The 27,260-nt window shown below is 42.1% G+C and overlaps 3 protein-coding genes across 4 annotated transcripts; 1 reads left to right on the top strand and 2 right to left on the bottom strand.

Annotated features, from left to right (window-relative positions):
• Window positions 1–428: 428 nt before the first annotated feature.
• Window positions 429–5,074, top strand: gpatch4 (G patch domain containing 4). Its single transcript, XM_034610078.1, has 8 exons — window positions 429–555; window positions 1,525–1,603; window positions 1,695–1,768; window positions 1,860–1,952; window positions 2,363–2,476; window positions 2,720–2,835; window positions 3,276–3,326; window positions 3,450–5,074. The coding sequence occupies exons 2-8, from the start codon at window positions 1,525–1,527 to the stop codon at window positions 4,231–4,233; spliced, it is 1,311 nt and encodes a 436-aa protein (XP_034465969.1). The 5' UTR covers window positions 429–555; the 3' UTR covers window positions 4,234–5,074.
• A 991-nt stretch (window positions 5,075–6,065) lies between these two features.
• LOC117776302 (C-type lectin domain family 4 member G-like) lies at window positions 6,066–9,220 on the bottom strand. The gene is made up of 6 exons (XM_034610121.1): window positions 9,095–9,220; window positions 7,968–8,013; window positions 7,810–7,913; window positions 7,230–7,384; window positions 6,901–7,019; window positions 6,066–6,344 (listed from the first exon to the last, which is right to left on the bottom strand). The coding sequence occupies exons 1-6, from the start codon at window positions 9,120–9,122 to the stop codon at window positions 6,191–6,193; spliced, it is 606 nt and encodes a 201-aa protein (XP_034466012.1). The 5' UTR covers window positions 9,123–9,220; the 3' UTR covers window positions 6,066–6,190.
• Window positions 9,221–11,179: 1,959 nt separating this feature from the next.
• Window positions 11,180–26,627, bottom strand: LOC117776300 (C-type lectin domain family 4 member G-like). 2 transcript variants are annotated; one of them, XM_034610118.1, is made up of 8 exons: window positions 26,564–26,627; window positions 26,107–26,172; window positions 25,507–25,707; window positions 22,878–22,987; window positions 15,302–15,446; window positions 14,722–14,876; window positions 14,393–14,511; window positions 11,180–11,458 (listed from the first exon to the last, which is right to left on the bottom strand). In XM_034610118.1, the coding sequence occupies exons 1-8, from the start codon at window positions 26,622–26,624 to the stop codon at window positions 11,305–11,307; spliced, it is 1,011 nt and encodes a 336-aa protein (XP_034466009.1). In that variant the 5' UTR covers window positions 26,625–26,627; the 3' UTR covers window positions 11,180–11,304. The 2 variants fall into 2 exon arrangements, with proteins under 2 accessions (XP_034466009.1, XP_034466010.1); XM_034610119.1 differs by lacking the exon at window positions 26,564–26,627 and having other exon boundaries at window positions 25,507–25,620; window positions 26,103–26,167.
• Between the last annotated feature and the right edge of the window lie 633 nt (window positions 26,628–27,260).

A 27,260-nucleotide genomic window follows, 5' to 3' on the forward strand; every position in this document is an offset into this window, starting at 1 on the left:
ATAGAAAATAACTTAAACCAAAAAAACACTTATTTTCAGATTTTACATCAGTCTGAGTAGTCCAGCTGTTGGCCTGTATTATTAAACTGAACAATACCAAATCAGATGGTTCCATATATAATCACAACTTTATCAACAGACCCAACTACTTCATTAGGTAACAAAGGAAAAATAAATAAATGCACAAAATATTACATACATTACATTAAATCAAATGTATAAGTTTGAATGAAAACTTTTCTTATTTAAGTTTCTGATATTTTCAAATCTAGAGTTCCAGAAAAGGTTGAGATGAAAAGTTGTGGAGCTTTTGCAAAGTTTGAACTTCAGAACATTTAGTGTCAAACAACATTTACCAAACAACACGTGGTAGTTCTACCGATTCACTGGAAATATCTCCAGAGAAGAAGAAAGCATCCGTGGTGACGTGTTTCCGGTGTCATGTCAGCTTCCTGTCGGAGCCACATGTCCGGTAACTGTCTCTGTGTTTGAATCTTTATTTTTTTACAGCCTCGTGGATTTCAGTGACGTTTTAAAGCAACAGGACATCGAGAGGTAAATGTGCTTTTTCCTTTTGATTGTGTCAGTGTTGTGATTTAAACCTTCAGCTGACGACAGATCAGGACTAATGCAGCCGAGCCTCCAGTTTGAGCCTCTGATGCTAACAAGCTAACATTCAGATTCATGGAGGATCTTTAATAGTTCATGTCTCATAAAGTCAATACGACAGTGATCATGACGTGAAGAAACAGACCAAGTCTATGCTTCTAAAAACAAGCCTCAGATCGACAGGTTGAAATGAACCGTGCGGGATTCCTACAGGTTTTATGTATGTGCATTTATTTTGAAACTCTATCTAAAATGTGTATCCTGTGTGTTTGTTGTCTTTTTATTTATAGTGAGAATAGAGTTCATGGGTAAACATTTAAATTATGGATTTGTTAATGACATCCTGGGAATGAACGCCAATTGTTTTTAAAAGATTCGACATGCATGTTTATAGGCTGTATATTAGAACTGTTTAATATCTGTATCGGGAATCAACCCCCAGAAATTCCACATCGATCTAATTTACTGCATCTCAAATATTATAAGTCCTAAGTATTTAAGAATTTACTTTAACTTTGCAGCTTTCAGTTCTATAACGTGTCTGAGCTCAGTGGTTCAAATGAATCACTGTTTGATTAAGTTGTAATGTTTTCTTTTTATTTAAAACGTTGTCATTGGCTAATTACCTAACGAACCAAGGGGGAAAATAGCGAAACTGTGCGATGTCATAATGTTATAGAAATCTGATGTTTTCTGTTTTCCATGTGATTTATCATCTTGCTTCACCAGCTTCTGTCATTAATCTTCCCACTAAAACCCTTTTCATGTGCTGTTTCCTGCCAAAATATCTGTTTTTGTGCCACTTGTTGAAAATCCTTGTTGCATATTTTGCTCTAGAAATAAAAAAAACTCCAAAGCAAATAAACTGTAGTTTTCAGAATTCAGTGGGTTAATATTCTACTGTCTCGTGCACAGATGGCAGAAGTTGTACCAGAGAAAAGTCGGGCATTGAAGTTTGCCGAGCAGCAGCTCCTGCGTCACGGTTGGGAACACGGTAAAGAACGTTGGCTCTGTTTTTAGTGCAACTACCTGACCTCCACAAGGCGGAAGACTCATGTCTCACACTCAGTCCTCTCTGTCCTCAGGTAAAGGACTCGGCCGAGATGAGAACGGCATCTGTGAAGCCATCAAGGTCAACGTGAAGTGCGGCAAAGGAGGGGTGAGTGTGCAATGACGCATGAAGGTATTCAACAGGTTCCACATCTATCAAATCATGATGTCAGTAGATTCACGTGTTGCTTGTCTTTTAGGTCGGCCACAAGGAAGGAGAGCAGTTCTCCTTCCACTGGTGGGATCATGTCTTCAATAAGGCCTCCTCCAGTCTGCAGGTGGAGTCTGATCAGGTAGGTGTCACCTTCACTCTTATGACCACACACTGCCCCTGCTTTATATACTATGTTGGAGAAAGTCATTATGTTTGGAGAATAAAGTTGTGATTGAATGAGAAATAAAATCATAATATTATGGGAAAAAGGAAATGAGCGGAAAGGAGAACATGTGCTTTCCAGGGCTTCACCCCTGGATCCAAAGTCTCCATCAGCAGTCTCTTTGTTTCTTTAGAAAATTCAAAACTTTTTTAAGATTGCACATCTCTTTGCAGGGTCTTTGGACTGAAAATGGCTTTTTAATTGCGGATTTTTTCCCACAAAATCACAAATGTTTACATTGATTAGTCGTCGTCCCCTTCTTGTCAGTGAGCTGGTTTTGGTCTTAAACAGAAGCTGAACTGTTCCTGTTTTTCTGTGCGATCCAGGACGGCATTAAACTGAAGAAAACGGTGGAGGAGGAAGAAGATGGAATGATCTCCAATAAAAAACCACGGAAGGCCTGGCTGGCTAAAGACAAACTTTATGGATGCTTTGTCAAGGTAATCTGTTCTAATCTTTTCGATACACATTCAATATGTTTTGGTTTCATCTTTAAAGTGAGTATAACTGATCAGAAGGACAGTCACAGCAGCTTTAGATGTTAAATTAGAAACTTTGTTGTGTAGGACCTACAAAGGTTTTTCATCTATTTCTGTGGACACGCAACAGCTTCGTGCCAGATCGTGATTCTGCTCTGAACTGACTTTGACGCTGTTTGATGTGTTTCGATGTTTCTCCCTCAGTCGGCCACTCTGCTGTCTGGTCAGGAGCAGCCGGAGCCCAAGGCGTCGGACTCGGACGACAGCAGCAGCTCAGACGAGGAGGACGACCGGAGACTGGATCTGTCCAGCACCACCAAGTAAGACCTTCGTCTCACACAGGTCCAAACTAGGAAGGTTTCTAGGATCGCTTCCCTCTAGGTCGCCCTTTAATATGTCTGTGATAGACTCATATTGGCCACTTTTTTTATCGGCCAACTTTATCGGTCAGGTTTCAATTATTACTTTTTATTTAAATAGTTGTTTATACAGCCATCTGTTCTAAAACTCCCAAAAGTTGAGTTTTAATTGTTAAAGTCTGGACCCTGCTGTAATTGCAACTTAATCCTAGTGTTATAAGCCATTTATTAATTATATAATATGATAAATCAAGTGTTTTCTTACCGTCTCCTTGGATTCTCAGGTTTCATTTCTTTATAATCAATAAGCTTTTAATTGCTGCTTGACTTTCAAGATAATTCTTGAAGGTTCTAGTTTTTGATCATGTAATAAAATGTAAATAAATCATTGATACCAACAGGCTCTCTGATGCTGACCTGATGAAGGCTTGTGGAGGACGCACGGCTCACAAGTACGTTCATACTATTACACAGAAATTAAGTCATGAAGGTCAGAAAAAAACAATGTGTTCACAAAACAGAACTATGTAATATTTCAACATGATCTAAATCTCTTTTCTGCTTGTGCTCTTCAGAGGAGCCAGACATGGACTGACCATGAGTGCCAAGTTAGCCAGGCTGGAGCAGCAGGAGGCTGAGTTCATGGCCAAGTATGGCAAGAAGAGCCAACCACCTGCTGCCTCGCCGGTTTGTGGTAAACCAGCTCCACCGACCGCCAAGGCCGCTGATGAGCGAGTGGAGAGGCCGGAGGAGACGGCTGACGATGCTCCGAGCAGGAAGATGAAGAAAAAGAGGAAGAGCTCCACTCTGAGCGTTATCGAGGTGTCTGAAAGTCCCGAAGCGGATGTTAAACCCAAAAAGAAGAAAAAGAAAGCCGATGAAGAAATAACTGCAGTTTCCACAGAGAATGGGATCTGTGTAGAAAACTGTGAAATGGAACATTCTCACAAAACAAAGAGGAAACAAAAGAAGAAGAAGAAGAATAAAGCGGAGCAGAATGAAGAAGAAAGAACGACTTCCCCTGCTGCAGAGAGCGAGAGTCCAGAGGAGACGGCTGAGCTGCACACAGTCACTCAAGTGAAGAAGAAGAAGTCGTCTTCCAAACATCACAGTGAAGTAGAGGAGAGTAACGAGACAGAATCCAGCCAATCAGAGCCGGCCCAGGACTGTGCTCCAAAAACCAAAAAGAGAAGAGCTGCAGTTTTAATGGAAGAAGAAGTTGAAGTTGCAGAAGTAGAATCAACAGTAAAGCAAAAAAGGACAAAATGTAAAAAGGACAAACCACTGGTTGATGACAAAGTCAACGAGGAGGCACTGGCTCCAAAGAAGAAGAAGAAGAAAAAGAAGTGCAAAGAGTAGAACTGGACAAACATGGACGTTTATGAACAGAGTGATCATTACTGTTAATCAGCTTCAAAGTGCTTTAAAGTGCCCTTATAGCTCAATATAGCTATAACCAGAAATCACTTCTTCTTCTTCTTCACTGCTCTAAAAACAGTTCTTGCCAGTGCAGCCCAACTGCTGTTCTGGAGTGGTGAAGAAGAGAGTTCAGTTTTATCTGCGTGAAGCTGTTCTACGTACAAAACGTGGTATCAGATCGGTACAGGGATTCACATGCTCGTCGTCGCCTGACGCGCTGTGTTTCCGGCAGTATCCCAAGTACTCTAGTACATCTCTAGTAATGAGATTACCTCCAGCTGTTGGGCCTCTTGTGCCGACTGAACAAGTTTTGTAGTTAAAAGAGCTTGTTGAAAAATTCCAAGTGAGGAAATCGGGTCACGTTGATTTATTTATTGCAGTTTTGAGATGGGAAATTCTGGCTTTTTACGATTGTTGGTTATAAAAATGAATTACATGACATCAATTAATGTAATTTAATGCTGTTAATCATTGTTTTGACGAGTCGCTGCTCTCAGCTGATCTCCACACTGCAGCCCAGCTTTTTTAAACTGACTCTTGAAATCACAGAGATGTTTACATTTGTATTTTGGGTTCACTTGTTGACCTCCACATGTGAAATATGTGTTTTTAGCTGAGAATTTAATGACTTGTGAGATTAATGAGTGTGAGATTCAGTTTTGTTTCTGCACCACAGACAAACTCCTCTACGAAGGAGCTGAAATCTGCTGCTGTATTTGAGTACAAGGATAAACTACTAGGTTCGGATTTTATATGCAAATGAATGATGTGTCACGTCAAACTGTGTCTCTGTGATTCTTTCAGCTTTACAGATTTCATATTTCTTTATTCTCCATACTAAAAATACAAAATGGCAGGAGTTACAATTCCAAAAGGAAAAAATTTACTTACAAATCATATTAATACAGGAAAACCTTAAAGGGTGTTTTCTTTGTTAACATGTAGAAACATCATTCCACATATCAAGTCTCCAGTTTGTTGACAGTGAAGAACACAGTTTAAAATGGCACCAAAGATATTCTCAGTACAACAGTATCAGTGTATGAATCTGAGGCTCATGTTTTAACCGTGACCTTTAGAGTTCAGAATCTTACAACCTTGAAAATCGCCGATTATTTCCTCTGTTCTAGTCACGTTCTGTGACCTCGGCTCTGGACCTGTCACCACTCAGAGGTTGCGACAGGTCAGGAAGTACACAAGGTCGTGTGTCAACACTTGAGTTTACAACAGATTAGACTCGAATGTGAGAAAAGGACCTTATTGCATGTTCCAGTAGTATTTAACACCTCCTCTGTAATATGAAGCGTGCAGAATTCATCTCGACACATTAGTTCTGTAAAACCAGTAACTTGTGTCAGACGGCAGTTTGCAAAACACAAACTCCCAGAGTGACAAGTGCACAACATGCAACACGTCGGACACAATAACAGAACGTTTGTTACAACAGTTTACACATTTTTACTGTAGATCCTAAAACACAAATCCTACATTGAACAACATAGATTTTTGGTTACAATGTAAAATATACTCTCAGCAAAAGTCATTGATATTTAATAGACTTGATTCAAAGATAATTATATTGACAGACGAGTCGAATCTACAACCTCCATCGCAACAGATCTTGAACCTTCAGTGGAAACCAGGTTGTGGTTTCTTGTCTTTACACTTTTCACATGTTAATATATTTGGCTATAATGATCGTAGCTAATAAAAACACTACTTGTTAACACAAAATGATAGATGCATAAAATTAACACTTGCATGCAGAACACCCTTTGGTTGTTTCATTATTGTTTTATGTGTGTTTGCTTGTGCACTTAAATTTTCCAAACGCTGGTGGAACAGTTTTGTAAAATTCAATTTGCATGCAAGGTTTGGAACGAGAAAACCCAATATGCTAACTGCCTGGAGTCCTTATGAGGGCTTCATGCTCACAGATGAATTTGTTCTGCATTATACACCTTGCAGGGCCCCAGCTGGCTGTCGCATTATGCCCAGGGAATGTCATCGCACATCTATCATCGTCATCAACTTTCTCCCGCATCCAGAACCTGCAAACACAGAACATGCTCATCAGTACCTCTAATAACTTTACAGATTATACCAACTAACTCCAATGGCCCTCAATGAGAAAAAGGAAAACTCAAGTACTCTGACAATCTGCACCTGATTTATGAACCGATACGTCACAGCATGAATAGATCTTTACCAGTTGCTGGCTGCAGGACTCGGTCCTCGGTTTATTAAGTATTCCCCAGGAAGTCAAGGAATATGTTCAACAACGCTGTCTCGCAATGTTAAAGAAAGTGAGAAAACATTCCTGGATCCCTACCAAAGTTTTTTTGGGGTTCTCCCCTCACTCATCCCACATCCTTCTGCCAAGTCCTGTGGAAATCCGTCCTGTAGTTTTTATGTTATCTTGCTTACAAACAGGCGAACCCACAAACAGATGGGTGAAAACATAACCTCAGAGGGAACAACTCTGGCACATTCACAGGACTGATATCTACGAGTGTGTTATTTGGTTGGTTATTTGACTGCAGGGTCGTTCTCCTCATGTGAGACCTGACAGATGCTCAGAGGGAGATGATGGAATTCAATTCTTACCCCTCAGTCTCATTGCGTCCATCGATCCAGATCCAGTTTTCGTCATCATTCTGACGCAATCCCATCCAGTATCCATGATGATTGTCGTAGTAGTGCTTGGTGTGATTATTGATGAATTCCTGAAAGTGATCGTCACAAACTTTCACACTTCTCAGCATCGACAGTGAGAAAACATTAAAATCCCTCCACCTCCCATCTGTTTGATTTTACAAAACATAATTGTTTCCAGTTGAATTTTGTTTGCAATGTGAATATGCAGCGTTTGCTATGTAATTTAAAGATCTATTTAAAACTCTGTGTTATTGGGGCTTTATGACGATGGAGCTCACCTGCTCTTGTAAACTGTCAACAACAACCAGGTCTGCATCAGTGTTTTGACAAAATGTCCGTGCTTGATCCCATGTCTTCCAGGGGGTGGATTGCTCATAAAACTGGTAGCAGTGATCCTGGAACGGAATCCAACTCCCTCGGCACGGCTGACACTCTGTACTCAGGAAAGAAGCCGAGAAATGTTATTTTAAGAACTAAATGTCCGTTTAAAATCCACACAGACACAAATATAGTAAGAACAGACAAGCTTCTTCTACATCCAAGAGACCAAAGAGCAAAAACATATATAGTAAATATAAATTAAATATCACCAATTTAAGTTTGACACATTACAATCGCTGCCGTAGTTAAACACAATAGTTTTAGAGGCTTGGCAACGGCTACTGACATTTACACTTTATTATATGAGCATTGCAGTTTTTAGCTTTTACCTTAAATAAACAAATATATCTATACTCTCAGTGTATATCTGTGAGTTTAGAGCTAGACTCACTGTGTGGTTGTACATATAAATATATATAAAGCACTTTGAGTGGTTGTTAAGAGAGCTAAATAAATGCAGTCCCTTTATATACGCACTCTTGTCTGGGCAGAATTTATTGACTGGGAAGTTTTGGAACGTCATGATGACTCCGAGCGTCCTGTTGAGATCATCTCTGTCTCTGGTCAGCACCTCGGTCTCGTTCTCCAAGATTTGTTTCGCCATCATCAGCTGATGATTTTCCTTCTCGAGGTGGATGACGTTTTCTGCGACAGCTTCCTGGGCCTTCATGACCCCACAGACTGCAGTGATGGTGGGAAAGAGACGGCGCACTGGTCAGTCCAGTGGATACATGTGGAGGAATATTCTCTTCCATTGGCCCACGTGCTTTACTCCTGAACCTTTTTAAAAAATCATCTCCTACCCATCATTGATTTCCATGCTTTTGTCATGTGGCAGTCTCATTTTCTTTATTTGATTTCACCATGGAGTTTGCTTACAATCAAGCCAACTCCAAAATACATCATAAGCTAAGCTATAACAACATCAAAACAAATAAAAGAATTATCGTTATTATTATTAATATAACAATTATTTATGATACCCTATTATACCCTTTATTTGAAAACAATATGTTTCACTTTCCAACTCGTTTCTTTTCAAAGAACTGGACATTTAGTTTCTGGATTTAAAGACGCAGCCAACTATCTGCTCTCTCATGTCAAATTGTCCTGAAACGCAGCAGCAGATAAGGTTTTAAAATGTTTCCTCCTCACTGACAACAACATTTTAAACTTTAAAATTCTGAAAATGTGGCCTCCCTGACATTTATTGACAAATTGCCGATATCGAATCTGATATTTAAAAATGTTATAAATGTTATTTATTATATATAACGTTGTACCCATTCATCTGTCAATTACCTTTTTTCCAATTTTACTTTAAACTGCTAATACTGAGTGAGGGCCGTCTTTAGTTTGTATTTGAGTGGGTTAGGGAGCGAGATCAGGAGCCATGGTTTCTGTTTAACTGAAAATTTGAAAATAATATTAATATATTTAAAAACAGGAAACTTCAAACCAAAAGGGGATTAATTATAACTGTGACTAATAACCTTTAAGTCTCTGCAAGTTGATTTTAATTGTAAGTGAACCAAAATTGACTGATTCCAATGGCTGCTGAGGAATCCGTGTAGAGATGTTTGGTGTTCTTTAGAAATACTGTGCAGGAGGAAGTGGACACTTCAACATTACAAATCCAAAGTCAATGTTAAAATACAGTTCACAAAAAGCTGAGCTCACTCATCTCTTCTTTTTTTTCCTGTTTCCCAGATGTGATGTAAGCTGCGTCATTAAAAACTCAGTCTGTTGAAATCAAACTCACTGTAGATGATGACACCGATGCACGCCATGAGCAGGACGCAGAGAATCCCCAAGCACACCAGCAGCAGGACAAAGTGCCGAGAGTGTGCCGCTGCTGTTCCTCCAGCTGCTGTTCCTCCAGCTGCTGTTCCTCCAGCTGCTGTTCCTCCAGCTGCTGTTCCTCCACCTGCTGCTCCTCCACCTGCTGCTCCTCCTGCTGCTTTTACTGACGGTTGTGAAAATATTCCAATTCCTTATCAACATTATTATGGATATACCTGTGACCTGTGTATATTCTGACACACCATATGACTTCTATATATTATTGTTTTTTAAAGCAACACCATGCAATTTTTTATAGCAGCTACAATAAAATGTGTTTGATGGTTCAGTAACTTTGACTATGGACAATGTTCCCTCTTTCATTCTCACTCCCCCACCCTGAACACCTATTCTTGCTCTATGTATTCAAAGTTACACAGCGATATAAACGGCAAAAGCCCAAACATTCAAGGTTGATGTGAAAATGTTTTAGAAAGTTCAGGAGGAGCAAATTTAGTTTTATTTTCAGACACATCACATTTGAAAAATTCACAAATTTGCACTTTTCTCAGATAACTTACTTTCTACAGGAACTTCAGATTGAACTGTAGAATAAATTGTAGAGTCCTCATCGTTTTCTGGTTGATTAAAAAAACAAAAAACAAGAACCAATCAGAAAGACCTATAAAAAACACTATTGTACATGTAGGAAGTGGATAAGCTGCACTTCTGCTAAATGTGTTTAAAGACGATAAAGTGCAGATGGAAGAATAGAAGTGTCGTCTGAAAGGGTTTCTGTGCTGTGGTCAGCGAAGGGACACAACAGAATGAGAAGAAGTTCCAGTTACACCGGGGATTCACACACTTTCCGAGCACGTCCAGGAAATGATTTTTTTTTTTTCAAATATATTTACGTTTTAAATCTATTGCATGGAAATTTAACAAGTACGATTTATAATTGTTGTTAAGTAGTAAGGTTAAATATTGAGTTGGTTTGTTCTAGTAATTTATTTCATAGGAGTCACTTACCTTTCTGAGGACTGCCACCATTTTTGAAAACCACAGTCGCATAATGGAGTTCTTCCTCCATCCTTAAACGACAACAGTATCAGTGTATGAATCTGAGGCTCATGTTTTAACCATGACCTTTAGAGTTCAGAATCTTACAACCTTGAAAATCGCCGATTATTTCCTCTGTTCTAGTCACGTTCTGTGACCTCGGCTCTGGACCTGTCACCACTCAGAGGTTGCGACAGGTCAGGAAGTACACAAGGTCGTGTGTCAACACTTGAGTTTACAACAGATTAGACTTGAATGTGAGAAAACGACCTTATTGCATGTTCCAGTAGTATTTAACACCTCCTCTGTAATATGAAGCGTGATGGTTTGGGCCACACTGTGTTTATTATGTACAATACTGTTTATGATATAATTTAATACTCATATCCAGAGACAAGAAACAACCTCATTCCTTAATGCAGTGAGAAAGATCAGGGAAACTCTACAATTATACAATACGACATTCAGTGATATAAAAACATTGGCACAAAAAAGGGGAACTTCAAATATTAATGACCGTAACATTCTCCAGTGATTTTGCAGAATTCATCTCGACACATTAGTTCTGTAAAACCAGTAACTTGTGTCAGACGGCAGTTTGCAAAACACAAACTCCCAGAGTGACAAGTGCACAACATGCAACACGTCGGACACAAGAACAGAACGTTTGTTACAACAGTTTACACATTTTTACTGTAGATCCTAAAACACAAATCCTACATTGAACAACATAGATTTTTGGTTACAATGTAAAATATACTCTCAGCAAAAGTCATTGATATTTAATAGACTTGATTCAAAGATAATTATATTGACAGACGAGTCGAATCTCCAACCTCCATCGCAACAGATCTTGAACTTTCGGTGGAAACCAGGTTGTGGTTTCTTATCTTTACACTTTTCACACATTCAAATATATTTGGCCATAATGATCGTAGCTAATAAAAACACTACATGTTAACACAAAATGATAGATACATAAAATTAACACTTGCATGCAGAACACCCTTTGGTTGTTTCATTATTGTTTTATGTGTGTTTGCTTGTGCACTTAAATTTTCCAAACGCTGGTGGAATAGTTTTGTAAAATTCAATTTGCATGCAAGGTTTGGAACGAGAAAACCCAATATGCTAACTGCCTGGAGTCCTTATGAGGGCTTCATGCTCACAGATGAATTTGTTCTGCATTATACACCTTGCAGGGCCCCAGCTGGCTGTCGCATTATGCCCAGGGAATGTCATCGCATATCTACCATCGTTATCAACTTTCGTCTGATTCCAGAACCTGCAAACACAGAACATGCTCATCAGTACCTCTAATAACTTTACAGATCATACCAACTAACTCCAATGGCCCTCAATGCGAAAAAGGAAAACTCAAGTACTCTGACAATCTGCACCTGATTTTTGAACCGATAATTCACAGCATGAATAGATCTTTACCAGTTGCTGGCTGCAGGACTCGGTCCTCAGTTTATTAAGTATTCCCCAGGAAGTCAAGGAATATGTTCAAGAACGCCCTCTCGCAATGTTAACCCTTGTGTTGTTCCTGGGTCGAATTGACCCAGAGTGTGTGTGTGTCTGTGTGTGTGTGTGCGTGAGTACGTGCGTGCGTGTGATCATACGCAAGCCCTGGCCGGTCAGGGTTAGGGTTAGGGTGACCCAAGGATTGTCATTATCCAATTCTCCTGGGGTAATTGAGACCAATGGATTGTCATTCTCGATTGTCATGGGAGGGGTCATTTAGACCCCCAGAGAGGGCGCTGTGGTGCTCTGTGGGGTCATTTAGACCCACACCTGATTCAAATTGAAATCAAGGGGGGGTACATTAGACCCACATATAAGTCTCAGTGTGCCACTCTCTCACGGACCATGGCACGATGTCACGTCAGGAGCGTTTCACCAGAGAACAGGTTCTCCAACAGCTATTCTCCCAGCAACCATCCTCTGAACCCGAAGAGGACGCAAAAGAGCCAGACTGAGAAGCGGACGGACAAGGAGATGGAGAAGCAGACCGAGAAGCAGACAGAAAAGCAGACCGAGAAGAAGACAGAGAGGACGGAGACAGAGACGGAGACAGAGACGGAGACAACAGCGATAGCGAAGGAGACGAAGACGACGACGGTGACTACGAAGACGACGACGGTGACGAAGACTACGACCCAGTGGGTGATGCTTCTGCAGATTCGTCATCCTTGGAAGAAGAAGAAGAAGAAGGAGGACAAGACCATGGCGACACCACCACCACCGGACTCGTGGAAAGAGAGACCTTCCCCTCAAGAAACGGGGAAATAACATGGTCCTCGAGGGTGTACGGCCGAGAGGAGGGCCACTGCTCCTGCTCCTCCTCCTCCTCCTCCTCCTCCTCTGCTGCGGCTCAAAGCGGGGTCCCCCGGGGCCCCACGATCCACGCGACGTCCCGCACCGGTGACCTAGCCCCGACGTTCCACCTGTTCATCATACCGACGGTAGAGAACATCATCCTGGAGATGACGAATCGGGAGGGTCGTCGAAAATACGGTGACGAATGGAAAGGGATGGACGAGACCGACCTGCGCGCCTACGTAGGGCTGCTGATCTTAGCGGGCGTGTACAGGTCCCGGGGCGAGGCCGCCGCCAGCCTGTGGGACGCCGAGAGCGGCCGGGCGATATTTCGTGCCACGATGCCCCTAAAACTCTTCCACACGTACTCCAGACTGCTGCGCTTCGACGACCGCGAGACGAGACGCACGAGATATTATCATTATGTTATGTTATGTTATGTTATGTTATGTTATGTAGATAGCTGCTGCTAGTCCTTGTCCTCATCTCATCTCCTCTCATCTCTTCTCCTCCTGTTTTTCTCCCTAGGCCGGTGTCCATTCCGTCAGTACATGCCCAGCAAGCCGGCGAAATACGGGATCAAGTCGTGGGTGGCCTGCGATGCGAAATCAAGCTACGCTTGGAAGATGCAAGTGTACACCGGAAAGCCGAGCGGCGGACGCCCAGAACGGAACCAGGGGTTGCGGGTAGTGCTCGATGTAACGGAGGGACTGCACAGTCGTAACGTCACGTGCGACAATTACTTCACCTCCTACGAACTCGCGCGGCAGCTCCTAGAGAGGAAGCTCACCGTGGTCGGCACTGTTCGGAAGAACAAGCCCGAGCTCCCGACCAGGCTGCTCGCGGTCAAGGGAAGAGAGGTGTTCTCATCCAAGTTCGCATTCACGCCCACTGCCACTCTTGTGTCCTACATCCCAAAGAAAAACAGGAATGTGGTGCTCCTGAGCACACGGCCCCCTGAGGCCGACATCAGCGACCGCGAGGACGGGAAACCGGTCATCGTCCTGGACTACAACCGCAACAAAGGTGGCGTGGACAACCTAGACAAGGTGATCGGAACGTACAGCTGCAGGAGGATGACCGCGCGCTGGCCCCTGGTCGTCTATCACAACATTCTCAACGTCTCTTCCTACAACGCCTTCGTGATATGGAGAGAGATCAACCCAGACTGGATGCCGGGCAAGCGGAACAAGCGGAGGGTGTTCCTAGAGCAGCTGGGAAAGGCTCTCGTGACTCCGTTCATCGCACGAAGGGAGCGCATCCCCCGCACGGACGCGTCCGCCGCTGTTGTGAAGGCTGTAAAAGCCGCCGCCGCCGCCGCACAGAGAGCTGTTGACTACGACGCTCGACCCGAGTGTCCGGCCTCCTCCATAGCCCTAGCAGCAGCCCCGCTCGGGGCGAGGAAGAGGAAGAGGTGTCAGATATGCCCCAGGAAAAAGGACTGTAAAACTCACAACGTGTGCCGCGGGTGTAACAAATACATCTGCAAGGGCTGCTCACGTGTCTATTGCCCTACGTGTGCGTCCTAATATGGGGTGGGCTATGTGAGGGGGCCAACAGCCGGGGGAAGCAGGGACAACACAAGGGTTATAGAAAGTGAGAAAACATTCCTGGATCCCTACCAACGTTTTTTTGAGGTTCTCCCCTCACTCATCCCACATCCTTCTGCCAAGTCCTGTGGAAATCCGTCCTGTAGTTTTTATGTTATCTTGCTTACAAACAGGCGAACCCACAAACAGATGGGTGAAAACATAACCTCAGAGGGAACAACTCTGGCACATTCACAGGACTGATATCTACGAGTGTGTTATTTGGTTGGTTATTTGACTGCAGGGTCGTTCTCCTCATGTGAGACCTGACAGATGCTCAGAGGGAGATGATGGAATTCAATTCTTACCCCTCAGTCTCATTGCGTCCATCGATCCAGATCCAGTTTTCGTCATCATTCTGACGCAATCCCATCCAGTATCCATGATGCTTGTCGTAGTAGTACTTGGTGTGATTATTGATGAATTCCTGAAAGTGATCGTCACAAACTTTCACACTTCTCAGCATCGACAGTGAGAAAACATTAAAATCCCTCCACCTCCCATCTGTTTGATTTTACAAAACACAATTGTTTCCAGTTGAATTTTGTTTGCAATGTGAATATGCAGCGTTTGCTATGTAATTTAAAGATCTATTTAAAACTCTGTGTTATTGGGGCTTTATGACAATGGAGCTCACCTGCTCTTGTAAACTGTCAACAACAACCAGGTCTGCATCAGTGTTTTGACAAAATGTCCGTGCTTGATCCCATGTCTTCCAGGGGGCGGATTGCTCATAAAACTGGTAGCAGTGATCCTGGAACGGAATCCAACTCTCCCGGCACGGCTGACACTCTGTACTCAGGAAAGAAGCCGAGAAATGTTATTTTAAGAACTAAATGTCCGTTTAAAATCCACACAGACACAAATATAGTAAGAACAGACGAGCTTCTTCTACATCCAAGAGACCAAAGAGCAAAAACATATATAGTAAATATAAATTAAATATCACCAATTTAAGTTTGACACATTACAATCGCTGCCGTAGTTAAACACAATAGTTTTAGAGGCTTGGCAACGGCTACTGACATTTACACTTTATTATATGAGCATTGCAGTTTTTAGCTTTTACCTTAAATAAACAAATATATCTATACTCTCAGTGTATATCTGTGAGTTTAGAGCTAGACTCACTGTGTGGTTGTACATATAAATATATATAAATCACTTTGAGTGGTTGTTAAGAGAGCTAAATAAATGCAGTCCCTTTATATACGCACTCTTGTCTGGGCAGAATTTATTGACTGGGAAGTTTTGGAACGTCATGATGACTCCGAGCGTCCTGTTGAGATCATCTCTGTCTCTGGTCAGCACCTCGGTCTCGTTCTCCAAGATTTGTTTCGCCATCATCAGCTGATGATTTTCCTTCTCGAGGTGGATGACGTTTTCTGCGACAGCTTCCTGGGCCTTCATGACCCCACAGACTGCAGTGATGGTGGGAAAGAGACGGCGCACTGGTCAGTCCAGTGGATACATGTGGAGGAATATTCTCTTCCATTGGCCCACGTGCTTTACTCCTGAACCTTTTTAAAAAATCATCTCCTACCCATCATTGATTTCCATGCTTTTGTCATGTGGCAGTCTCATTTTCTTTATTTGATTTCACCATGGAGTTTGCTTACAATCAAGCCAACTCCAAAATACATCATAAGCTAAGCTATAACAACATCAAAACAAATAAAAGAATTATCGTTATTATTATTAATATAACAATTATTTATGATACCCTATTATACCCTTTATTTGAAAACAATATGTTTCACTTTCCAACTCGTTTCTTTTCAAAGAACTGGACATTTAGTTTCTGGATTTAAAGACGCAGCCAACTATCTGCTCTCTCATGTCAAATTGTCCTGAAACGCAGCAGCAGATAAGGTTTTAAAATGTTTCCTCCTCACTGACAACAACATTTTAAACTTTAAAATTCTGAAAATGTGGCCTCCCTGACATTTATTGACAAATTGCCGATATCGAATCTGATATTTAAAAATGTTATAAATGTTATTTATTATATATAACGTTGTACCCATTCATCTGTCAATTACCTTTTTTCCAATTTTACTTTAAACTGCTAATACTGAGTGAGGGCCGTCTTTAGTTTGTATTTGAGTGGGTTAGGGAGCGAGATCAGGAGCCATGGTTTCTGTTTAACTGAAAATTTGAAAATAATATTAATATATTTAAAAACAGGAAACTTCAAACCAAAAGGGGATTAATTATAACTGTGACTAATAACCTTTAAGTCTCTGCAAGTTGATTTTAATTGTAAGTGAACCAAAATTGACTGATTCCAATGGCTGCTGAGGAATCCGTGTAGAGATGTTTGGTGTTCTTTAGAAATACTGTGCAGGAGGAAGTGGACACTTCAACATTACAAATCCAAAGTCAATGTTAAAATACAGTTCACAAAAAGCTGAGCTCACTCATCTCTTCTTTTTTTTCCTGTTTCCCAGATGTGATTTAAGCTGCGTCATTAAAAACTCAGTCTGTTGAAATCAAACTCACTGTAGATGATGACACCGATGCACGCCATGAGCAGGACGCAGAGAATCCCAGAGCACACCAGCAGCAGGACAAAGTGCCGAGAGTGTGCCGCTGCTGTTCCTCCAGCTGCTGTTCCTCCAGCTGCTGTTCCTCCAGCTGCTGTTCCTCCACCTGCTGCTCCTCCACCTGCTGCTCCTCCTGCTGCTTTTACTGACGGTTGTGAAAATATTCCAATTCCTTATCAACATTATTATGGATATACCTGTGACCTGTGTATATTCTGACACACCATATGACTTCTATATATTATTGTTTTTTAAAGCAACACCATGCAATTTTTTATAGCAGCTACAATAAAATGTGTTTGATGGTTCAGTAACTTTGACTATGGACAATGTTCCCTCTTTCATTCTCACTCCCCCACCCTGAACACCTATTCTTGCTCTATGTATTCAAAGTTACACAGCGATATAAACGGCAAAAGCCCAAACATTCAAGGTTGATGTGAAAATGTTTTAGAAAGTTCAGGAGGAGCAAATTTAGTTTTATTTTCAGACACATCACATTTGAAAAATTCACAAATTTGCACTTTTCTCAGATAACTTACTTTCTACAGGAACTTCAGATTGAACTGTAGAATAAATTGTAGAGTCCTCATCGTTTTCTGGTTGATTAAAAAAACAAAAAACAAGAACCAATCAGAAAGACCTATAAAAAACACTATTGTACATGTAGGAAGTGGATAAGCTGCACTTCTGCTAAATGTGTTTAAAGACGATAAAGTGCAGATGGAAGAATAGAAGTGTCGTCTGAAAGGGTTTCTGTGCTGTGGTCAGCGAAGGGACTCAACAGAATGAGAAGAAGTTCCAGTTACACCGGGGATTCACACACTTTCCGAGCACGTCCAGGAAATGATTTTTTTTTTTTCAAATATATTTACGTTTTAAATCTATTGCATGGAAATTTAACAAGTACGATTTATAATTGTTGTTAAGTAGTAAGGTTAAATATTGAGTTGGTTTGTTCTAGTAATTTATTTCATAGGAGTCACTTACCTTTCTGAGGACTGCCACCATTTTTGAAAACCACAGTCGCATAATGGAGTTCTTCCTCCATCCTTAAACGACAACAGTATCAGTGTATGAATCTGAGGCTCATGTTTTAACCATGACCTTTAGAGTTCAGAATCTTACAACCTTGAAAATCGCCGATTATTTCCTCTGTTCTAGTCACGTTCTGTGACCTCGGCTCTGGACCTGTCACCACTCAGAGGTTGCGACAGGTCAGGAAGTACACAAGGTCGTGTGTCAACACTTGAGTTTACAACAGATTAGACTTGAATGTGAGAAAACGACCTTATTGCATGTTCCAGTAGTATTTAACACCTCCTCTGTAATATGAAGCGTGATGGTTTGGGCCACACTGTGTTTATTATGTACAATACTGTTTATGATATAATTTAATACTCATATCCAGAGACAAGAAACAACCTCATTCCTTAATGCAGTGAGAAAGATCAGGGAAACTCTACAATTATACAATACGACATTCAGTGATATAAAAACATTGGCACAAAAAAGGGGAACTTCAAATATTAATGACCGTAACATTCTCCAGTGATTTTGCAGAATTCATCTCGACACATTAGTTCTGTAAAACCAGTAACTTGTGTCAGACGGCAGTTTGCAAAACACAAACTCCCAGAGTGACAAGTGCACAACATGCAACACGTCGGACACAAGAACAGAACGTTTGTTACAACAGTTTACACATTTTTACTGTAGATCCTAAAACACAAATCCTACATTGAACAACATAGATTTTTGGTTACAATGTAAAATATACTCTCAGCAAAAGTCATTGATATTTAATAGACTTGATTCAAAGATAATTATATTGACAGACGAGTCGAATCTCCAACCTCCATCGCAACAGATCTTGAACTTTCGGTGGAAACCAGGTTGTGGTTTCTTATCTTTACACTTTTCACACATTCAAATATATTTGGCCATAATGATCGTAGCTAATAAAAACACTACATGTTAACACAAAATGATAGATACATAAAATTAACACTTGCATGCAGAACACCCTTTGGTTGTTTCATTATTGTTTTATGTGTGTTTGCTTGTGCACTTAAATTTTCCAAACGCTGGTGGAATAGTTTTGTAAAATTCAATTTGCATGCAAGGTTTGGAACGAGAAAACCCAATATGCTAACTGCCTGGAGTCCTTATGAGGGCTTCATGCTCACAGATGAATTTGTTCTGCATTATACACTCTGCAGGGCCCCAGCTGGCTGTCGCATTATGCCCAGGGAATGTCATCGCATATCTACCATCGTTATCAACTTTCGTCTGATTCCAGAACCTGCAAACACAGAACATGCTCATCAGTACCTCTAATAACTTTACAGATCATACCAACTAACTCCAATGGCCCTCAATGCGAAAAAGGAAAACTCAAGTACTCTGACAATCTGCACCTGATTTTTGAACCGATAATTCACAGCATGAATAGATCTTTACCAGTTGCTGGCTGCAGGACTCGGTCCTCAGTTTATTAAGTATTCCCCAGGAAGTCAAGGAATATGTTCAAGAACGCCCTCTCGCAATGTTAACCCTTGTGTTGTTCCTGGGTCGAATTGACCCAGAGTGTGTGTGTGTCTGTGTGTGTGTGTGCGTGAGTACGTGCGTGCGTGTGATCATACGCAAGCCCTGGCCGGTCAGGGTTAGGGTTAGGGTGACCCAAGGATTGTCATTATCCAATTCTCCTGGGGTAATTGAGACCAATGGATTGTCATTCTCGATTGTCATGGGAGGGGTCATTTAGACCCCCAGAGAGGGCGCTGTGGTGCTCTGTGGGGTCATTTAGACCCACACCTGATTCAAATTGAAATCAAGGGGGGGTACATTAGACCCACATATAAGTCTCAGTGTGCCACTCTCTCACGGACCATGGCACGATGTCACGTCAGGAGCGTTTCACCAGAGAACAGGTTCTCCAACAGCTATTCTCCCAGCAACCATCCTCTGAACCCGAAGAGGACGCAAAAGAGCCAGACTGAGAAGCGGACGGACAAGGAGATGGAGAAGCAGACCGAGAAGCAGACAGAAAAGCAGACCGAGAAGAAGACAGAGAGGACGGAGACAGAGACGGAGACAGAGACGGAGACAACAGCGATAGCGAAGGAGACGAAGACGACGACGGTGACTACGAAGACGACGACGGTGACGAAGACTACGACCCAGTGGGTGATGCTTCTGCAGATTCGTCATCCTTGGAAGAAGAAGAAGAAGAAGGAGGACAAGACCATGGCGACACCACCACCACCGGACTCGTGGAAAGAGAGACCTTCCCCTCAAGAAACGGGGAAATAACATGGTCCTCGAGGGTGTACGGCCGAGAGGAGGGCCACTGCTCCTGCTCCTCCTCCTCCTCCTCCTCCTCCTCTGCTGCGGCTCAAAGCGGGGTCCCCCGGGGCCCCACGATCCACGCGACGTCCCGCACCGGTGACCTAGCCTCGACGTTCCACCTGTTCATCATACCGACGGTAGAGAACATCATCCTGGAGATGACGAATCGGGAGGGTCGTCGAAAATACGGTGACGAATGGAAAGGGATGGACGAGACCGACCTGCGCGCCTACGTAGGGCTGCTGATCTTAGCGGGCGTGTACAGGTCCCGGGGCGAGGCCGCCGCCAGCCTGTGGGACGCCGAGAGCGGCCGGGGCGATATTTCGTGCCACGATGCCCCTAAAACTCTTCCACACGTACTCCAGACTGCTGCGCTTCGACGACCGCGAGACGAGACGCACGAGATATTATCATTATGTTATGTTATGTTATGTTATGTTATGTTATGTTATGTAGATAGCTGCTGCTAGTCCTTGTCCTCATCTCATCTCCTCTCATCTCTTCTCCTCCTGTTTTTCTCCCTAGGCCGGTGTCCATTCCGTCAGTACATGCCCAGCAAGCCGGCGAAATACGGGATCAAGTCGTGGGTGGCCTGCGATGCGAAATCAAGCTACGCTTGGAAGATGCAAGTGTACACCGGAAAGCCGAGCGGCGGACGCCCAGAACGGAACCAGGGGTTGCGGGTAGTGCTCGATGTAACGGAGGGACTGCACAGTCGTAACGTCACGTGCGACAATTACTTCACCTCCTACGAACTCGCGCGGCAGCTCCTAGAGAGGAAGCTCACCGTGGTCGGCACTGTTCGGAAGAACAAGCCCGAGCTCCCGACCAGGCTGCTCGCGGTCAAGGGAAGAGAGGTGTTCTCATCCAAGTTCGCATTCACGCCCACTGCCACTCTTGTGTCCTACATCCCAAAGAAAAACAGGAATGTGGTGCTCCTGAGCACACGGCCCCCTGAGGCCGACATCAGCGACCGCGAGGACGGGAAACCGGTCATCGTCCTGGACTACAACCGCAACAAAGGTGGCGTGGACAACCTAGACAAGGTGATCGGAACGTACAGCTGCAGGAGGATGACCGCGCGCTGGCCCCTGGTCGTCTTTCACAACATTCTCAACATCTCTTCCTACAACGCCTTCGTGATATGGAGAGAGATCAACCCCGACTGGATGCCGGGCAAGCGGAACAAGCGGAGGGTGTTCCTAGAGCAGCTGGGAAAGGCTCTCGTGACTCCGTTCATCGCACGAAGGGAGTGCATCCCCCGCACGGACGCGTCCGCCGCTGTTGTGAAGGCTGTAAAAGCCGCCGCCGCCGCCGCACAGAGAGCTGTTGACTACGACGCTCGACCCGAGTGTCCGGCCTCCTCCATAGCCCTAGCAGCAGCCCCGCTCGGGGCGAGGAAGAGGAAGAGGTGTCAGATATGCCCCAGGAAAAAGGACTGTAAAACTCACAACGTGTGCCGCGGGTGTAACAAATACATCTGCAAGGGCTGCTCACGTGTCTATTGCCCTACGTGTGCGTCCTAATATGGGGTGGGCTATGTGAGGGGGCCAACAGCCGGGGGAAGCAGGGACAACACAAGGGTTATAGAAAGTGAGAAAACATTCCTGGATCCCTACCAACGTTTTTTGGGGTTCTCCCCTCACTCATCCCACATCCTTCTGCCAAGTTCTGTGGAAATCCGTCCTGTAGTTTTTATGTTATCTTGCTTACAAACAGGCGAACCCACAAACAGATGGGTGAAAACATAACCTCAGAGGGAACAACTCTGGCACATTCACAGGATTGATATCTACGAGTGTGTTATTTGGTTGGTTATTTGACTGCAGGGTCGTTCTCCTCATGTGAGACCTGACAGATGCTCAGAGGGAGATGAGGGAATTCAATTCTTACCCCTCAGTCTCATTGCGTCCATCGATCCAGATCCAGTTTTCGTCATCATTCTGACGCAATCCCATCCAGTATCCATGATGCTTGTCGTAGTAGTACTTGGTGTGATTATTGATGAATTCCTGAAAGTGATCGTCACAAACTTTCACACTTCTCAGCATCGACAGTGAGAAAACATTAAAATCCCTCCACCTCCCATCTGTTTGATTTTACAAAACACAATTGTTTCCAGTTGAATTTTGTTTGCAATGTGAATATGCAGCGTTTGCTATGTAATTTAAAGATCTATTTAAAACTCTGTGTTATTGGGGCTTTATGACGATGGAGCTCACCTGCTCTTGTAAACTGTCAACAACAACCAGGTCTGCATCAGTGTTTTGACAAAATGTCCGTGCTTGATCCCATGTCTTCCAGGGGGCGGATTGCTCATAAAACTGGTAGCAGTGATCCTGGAACGGAATCCAACTCTCCCGGCACGGCTGACACTCTGTACTCAGGAAAGAAGCCGAGAAATGTTATTTTAAGAACTAAATGTCCGTTTAAAATCCACACAGACACAAATATAGTAAGAACAGACGAGCTTCTTCTACATCCAAGAGACCAAAGAGCAAAAACATATATAGTAAATATAAATTAAATATCACCAATTTAAGTTTGACACATTACAATCGCTGCCGTAGTTAAACACAATAGTTTTAGAGGCTTGGCAACGGCTACTGACATTTACACTTTATTATATGAGCATTGCAGTTTTTAGCTTTTACCTTAAATAAACAAATATATCTATACTCTCAGTGTATATCTGTGAGTTTAGAGCTAGACTCACTGTGTGGTTGTACATATAAATATATATAAAGCACTTTGAGTGGTTGTTAAGAGAGCTAAATAAATGCAGTCCCTTTATATACGCACTCTTGTCTGGGCAGAATTTATTGACTGGGAAGTTTTGGAACGTCATGATGACTCCGAGCGTCCTGTTGAGATCATCTCTGTCTCTGGTCAGCACCTCGGTCTCGTTCTCCAAGATTTGTTTCTCCATCATCAGCTGATGATTTTCCTTCTCGAGGTGGATGACGTTTTCTGCGACAGCTTCCTGGGCCTTCATGACCCCACAGACTGCAGTGATGGTGGGAAAGAGACGGCGCACTGGTCAGTCCAGTGGATACATGTGGAGGAATATTCTCTTCCATTGGCCCACGTGCTTTACTCCTGAACCTTTTTAAAAAATCATCTCCTACCCATCATTGATTTCCATGCTTTTGTCATGTGGCAGTCTCATTTTCTTTATTTGATTTCACCATGGAGTTTGCTTACAATCAAGCCAACTCCAAAATACATCATAAGCTAAGCTATAACAACATCAAAACAAATAAAAGAATTGTCATTATTATTATCAACATAACAATTATTTATGATACCCTATTATACCCTTTATTTGAAAACATGTCAAATTGTCCTGAAACGCAGCAGCAGATAAGGTTTTAAAATGTTTCCTCCTCACTGACAACAACATTTTAAACTTTAAAATTCTGAAAATGTGGCCTCCCTGACATTTATTGACAAATTGCAGACGTAGATATCGGATCTGACATAAAAATGTTACCAGAATTGATACTGTATTGATCGTTAGGATTGGTTAGGATTGCTTACATGGCCTCTTTTTAATTTATTATGTTTAATGTTGTACCCATTCATCTGTCAATTACCTTTTTTTCCAATTTTACTTTAAACTGCTCCTATTGAGTGAGGGCGGCTGGAGCCATGGTTTCTGTTTAACTGAAAATTTGAAAATAATATTAATATATTTAAAAACAGGAAACTTCAAACCAAAAGGGGATTAATTATAACTGTGACTAATAACCTTTAAGTTGATTTTAATTGTAAGTGAACCAAAATTGACTGATTCTAATGGCTGCTGAGGAATCCGTGTAGAGATGTTTGGTGTTCTTTAGAAATACTGTGCAGGAGGAAGTGAACACTTCAACATTACAAATCCAAAGTCAATGTTAAAATACAGTTCACAAAAAGCTGAGCTCACTCATCTCTTCTTTTTTGTGTGTTTCCCAGATGTGATTTAAGCTGCGTCATTAAAAACTCAGTCTGTTGAAATCAAACTCACTGTAGATGATGACACCGATGCACGCCATGAGCAGGACGCAGAGAATCCCCAAGCTTCCTCTAGCTGCTGCTCCTCCGGCTGCTGTTCCTCTGGCTGCTGTTCCTCCAGCTGCTGCTCCTCCACCTGCTGCTCCTCCAGCTGCTGCTCCTCCAGCTGCTGCTCCTCCAGCTGCTGCTCCTCCTCCTGCTGCTCCTCCTGCTGCTGCTCCTCCAGCTGCTGCTCCTCCTCCTGCTGCTCCTCCTGCTGCTTTTACTGACGTAGTGAAAATATTCCAATTCCTTATCAACATTATTATGGATATACCTGTGACCTGTGTATATTCTGACACACCATATGACTTCTATATATTATTGTTTTTTAAAGCAACACCATGCACATTTTTATAGCAGCTACAATAAAATGTGTTTGATGGTTCAGTAACTTTGACTATGGAGAATGTTCCCTCTTTCATTCTCACTCCCCCACCCTGAACACCTATTCTTGCTCTATGTATTCAAAGTTACACAGCGATATAAACGGCAAAAGACCAAACATTCAAGGTTGATGTGAAAATGTTTTAGAAAGTTCAGGAGGAGCAAATTTAGTTTCATTTTCAGACACATCATCACATTTGAAAAATTCACAAATTTGCACTTTTCTCAGATAACTTACTTTCAACAGTCGCTGCAGGAACTTCAGATTTAATTGTACAATCAATTGTAGAGTCCTCATTGTTTTCTGGTTGATAAAAAAAACAAAAACAAGAACCAATCAGAAAGACCTATAAAAAACACTATTGTACATGTAGGAAGTGGATAAGCTGCACCTCTGCTAAATGTGTTTAAAGACGATAAAGTGCAGATGGAAGAATAGAAGTGTCGTCTGAAAGGGTTTCTGTGCTGTGGTCAGCGAAGGGACTCAACAGAATGAGAAGAAGTTCCAGTTACACCGGGGATGCACACACTTTCCGAGCACGTCCAGGAAACTGAAGTAGATATCGGATCTGACATAAAAATGTTACCAGAATTGATACTGTATTGATCGTTAGGATTAGTTAGGATTGCTTACATGGCCTCTTTTTAATTTATTATGTTTAATGTTGTACCCATTCATCTGTCAATTACCTTTTTTTCCAATTTTACTTTAAACTGCTCCTATTGAGTGAGGGCGGCTGGAGCCATGGTTTCTGTTTAACTGAAAATTTGAAAATAATATTAATATATTTAAAAACAGGAAACTTCAAACCAAAAGGGGATTAATTATAACTGTGACTAATAACCTTTAAGTTGATTTTAATTGTAAGTGAACCAAAATTGACTGATTCCAATGGCTGCTGAGGAATCCGTGTAGAGATGTTTGGTGTTCTTTAGAAATACTGTGCAGGAGGAAGTGGACACTTCAACATTACAAATCCAAAGTCAATGTTAAAATACAGTTCACAAAAAGCTGAGCTCACTCATCTCTTCTTTTTTGTGTGTTTCCCAGATGTGATTTAAGCTGCGTCATTAAAAACTCAGTCTGTTGAAATCAAACTCACTGTAGATGATGACACCGATGCACGCCATGAGCAGGACGCAGAGAATCCCCAAGCACACCAGCAGCAGGACAAAGTGCCGAGAGTGTGCCGCTGCTGTTCCTCCAGCTGCTGCTCCTCCAGCTGCTGTTCCTCCAGCTGCTGCTCCTCCAGCTGCTGCTCCTCCAGCTGCTGCTCCTCCTGCTGCTCCTCCTGCTGCTTTTACTGACGTAGTGAAAATATTCCAATTCCTTATCAACATTATTATGGATATACCTGTGACCTGTGTATATTCTGACACACCATATGACTTCTATATATTATTGTTTTTTAAAGCAACACCATGCAAATTTTTATAGCAGCTACAATAAAATGTGTTTGATGGTTCAGTAACTTTGACTATGGGGAATGTTCCCTCTTTCATTCTCACTCCCCCACCCTGAACACCTATTCTTGCTCTATGTATTCAAAGTTACACAGCGATATAAACGGCAAAAGCCCAAACATTCAAGGTTGATGTGAAAATGTTTTAGAAAGTTCAGGAGGAGCAAATTTAGTTTTATTTTCAGACACATCATCACATTTGAAAAATTCACAAATTTGCACTTTTCTCAGATAACTTATTTGTTACAGTCGCTGCAGGAACTTTAGATTTAATTGTAGAATAAATTGTAGAGTCCTCATCGTTTTCTGGTTGATTAAAAAAAACTAAAACAAGAACCAATCAGAAAGACCTATAAAAAACACTATTGTACATGTAGGAAGTGGATAAGCTGCACTTCTGCTAAATGTATTTAAAGACGATAAAGTGCAGATGGAAGAATAGAAGTGTCGTCTGAAAGGGTTTCTGTGCTGTGGTCAGCGAAGGGACACAACAGAATGAGAAGAAGTTCCAGTTACACCGGGGATGCACACACTTTCCGAGCACTTCCAGGAACTGATTTTTTTTTTTTCAAATATATTTACGTTTTAAATCTATTGCATGGAAATTTAACAAGTACGATTTATTATTGTTGTTAAGTAGTAAGGTTAAATATTGAGTTGGTTTGTTCTAGTAATTTATTTCATAGGAGTCACTTACCTTTCTGAGGACTGCCACCATTTTTGAAAACCACAGTCGCATAATGGAGTTCTTCCTCCATCCTTAAACGACAACAGTATCAGTGTATGAATCTGAGGCTCATGTTTTAACCATGACCTTTAGAGTTCAGAATCTTACAACCTTGAAAATCGCAGATTATTTCCTCTGTTCTAGTCACGTTCTGTGACCTCGGCTCTGGACCTGTCACCACTCAGAGGTTGCGACAGGTCAGGAAGTACACAAGGTCGTGTGTCAACACTTGAGTTTACAACAGATTAGACTTGAATGTGAGAAAACGACCTTATTGCATGTTCCAGTAGTATTTAACACCTCCTCTGTAATATGAAGCGTGATGGTTTGGGCCACACTGTGTTTATTATGTACAATACTGTTTATGATATAATTTAATACTCATATCCAGAGACAAGAAACAACCTCATTCCTTAATGCAGTGAGAAAGATCAGGGAAACTCTACAATTATACAATACGACATTCAGTGATATAAAAACATTGGCACAAAAAAGGGGAACTTCAAATATTAATGACCGTAACATTCTCCAGTGATTTTGCAGAATTCATCTCGACACATTAGTTCTGTAAAACCAGTAACTTGTGTCAGACGGCAGTTTGCAAAACACAAACTCCCAGAGTGACAAGTGCACAACATGCAACACGTCGGACACAAGAACAGAACGT

Source organism: Hippoglossus hippoglossus, chromosome 16 (genome assembly GCF_009819705.1).
Source record: "Hippoglossus hippoglossus isolate fHipHip1 chromosome 16, fHipHip1.pri, whole genome shotgun sequence".
Lineage (NCBI taxonomy): Eukaryota > Metazoa > Chordata > Actinopteri > Pleuronectiformes > Pleuronectidae > Hippoglossus > Hippoglossus hippoglossus.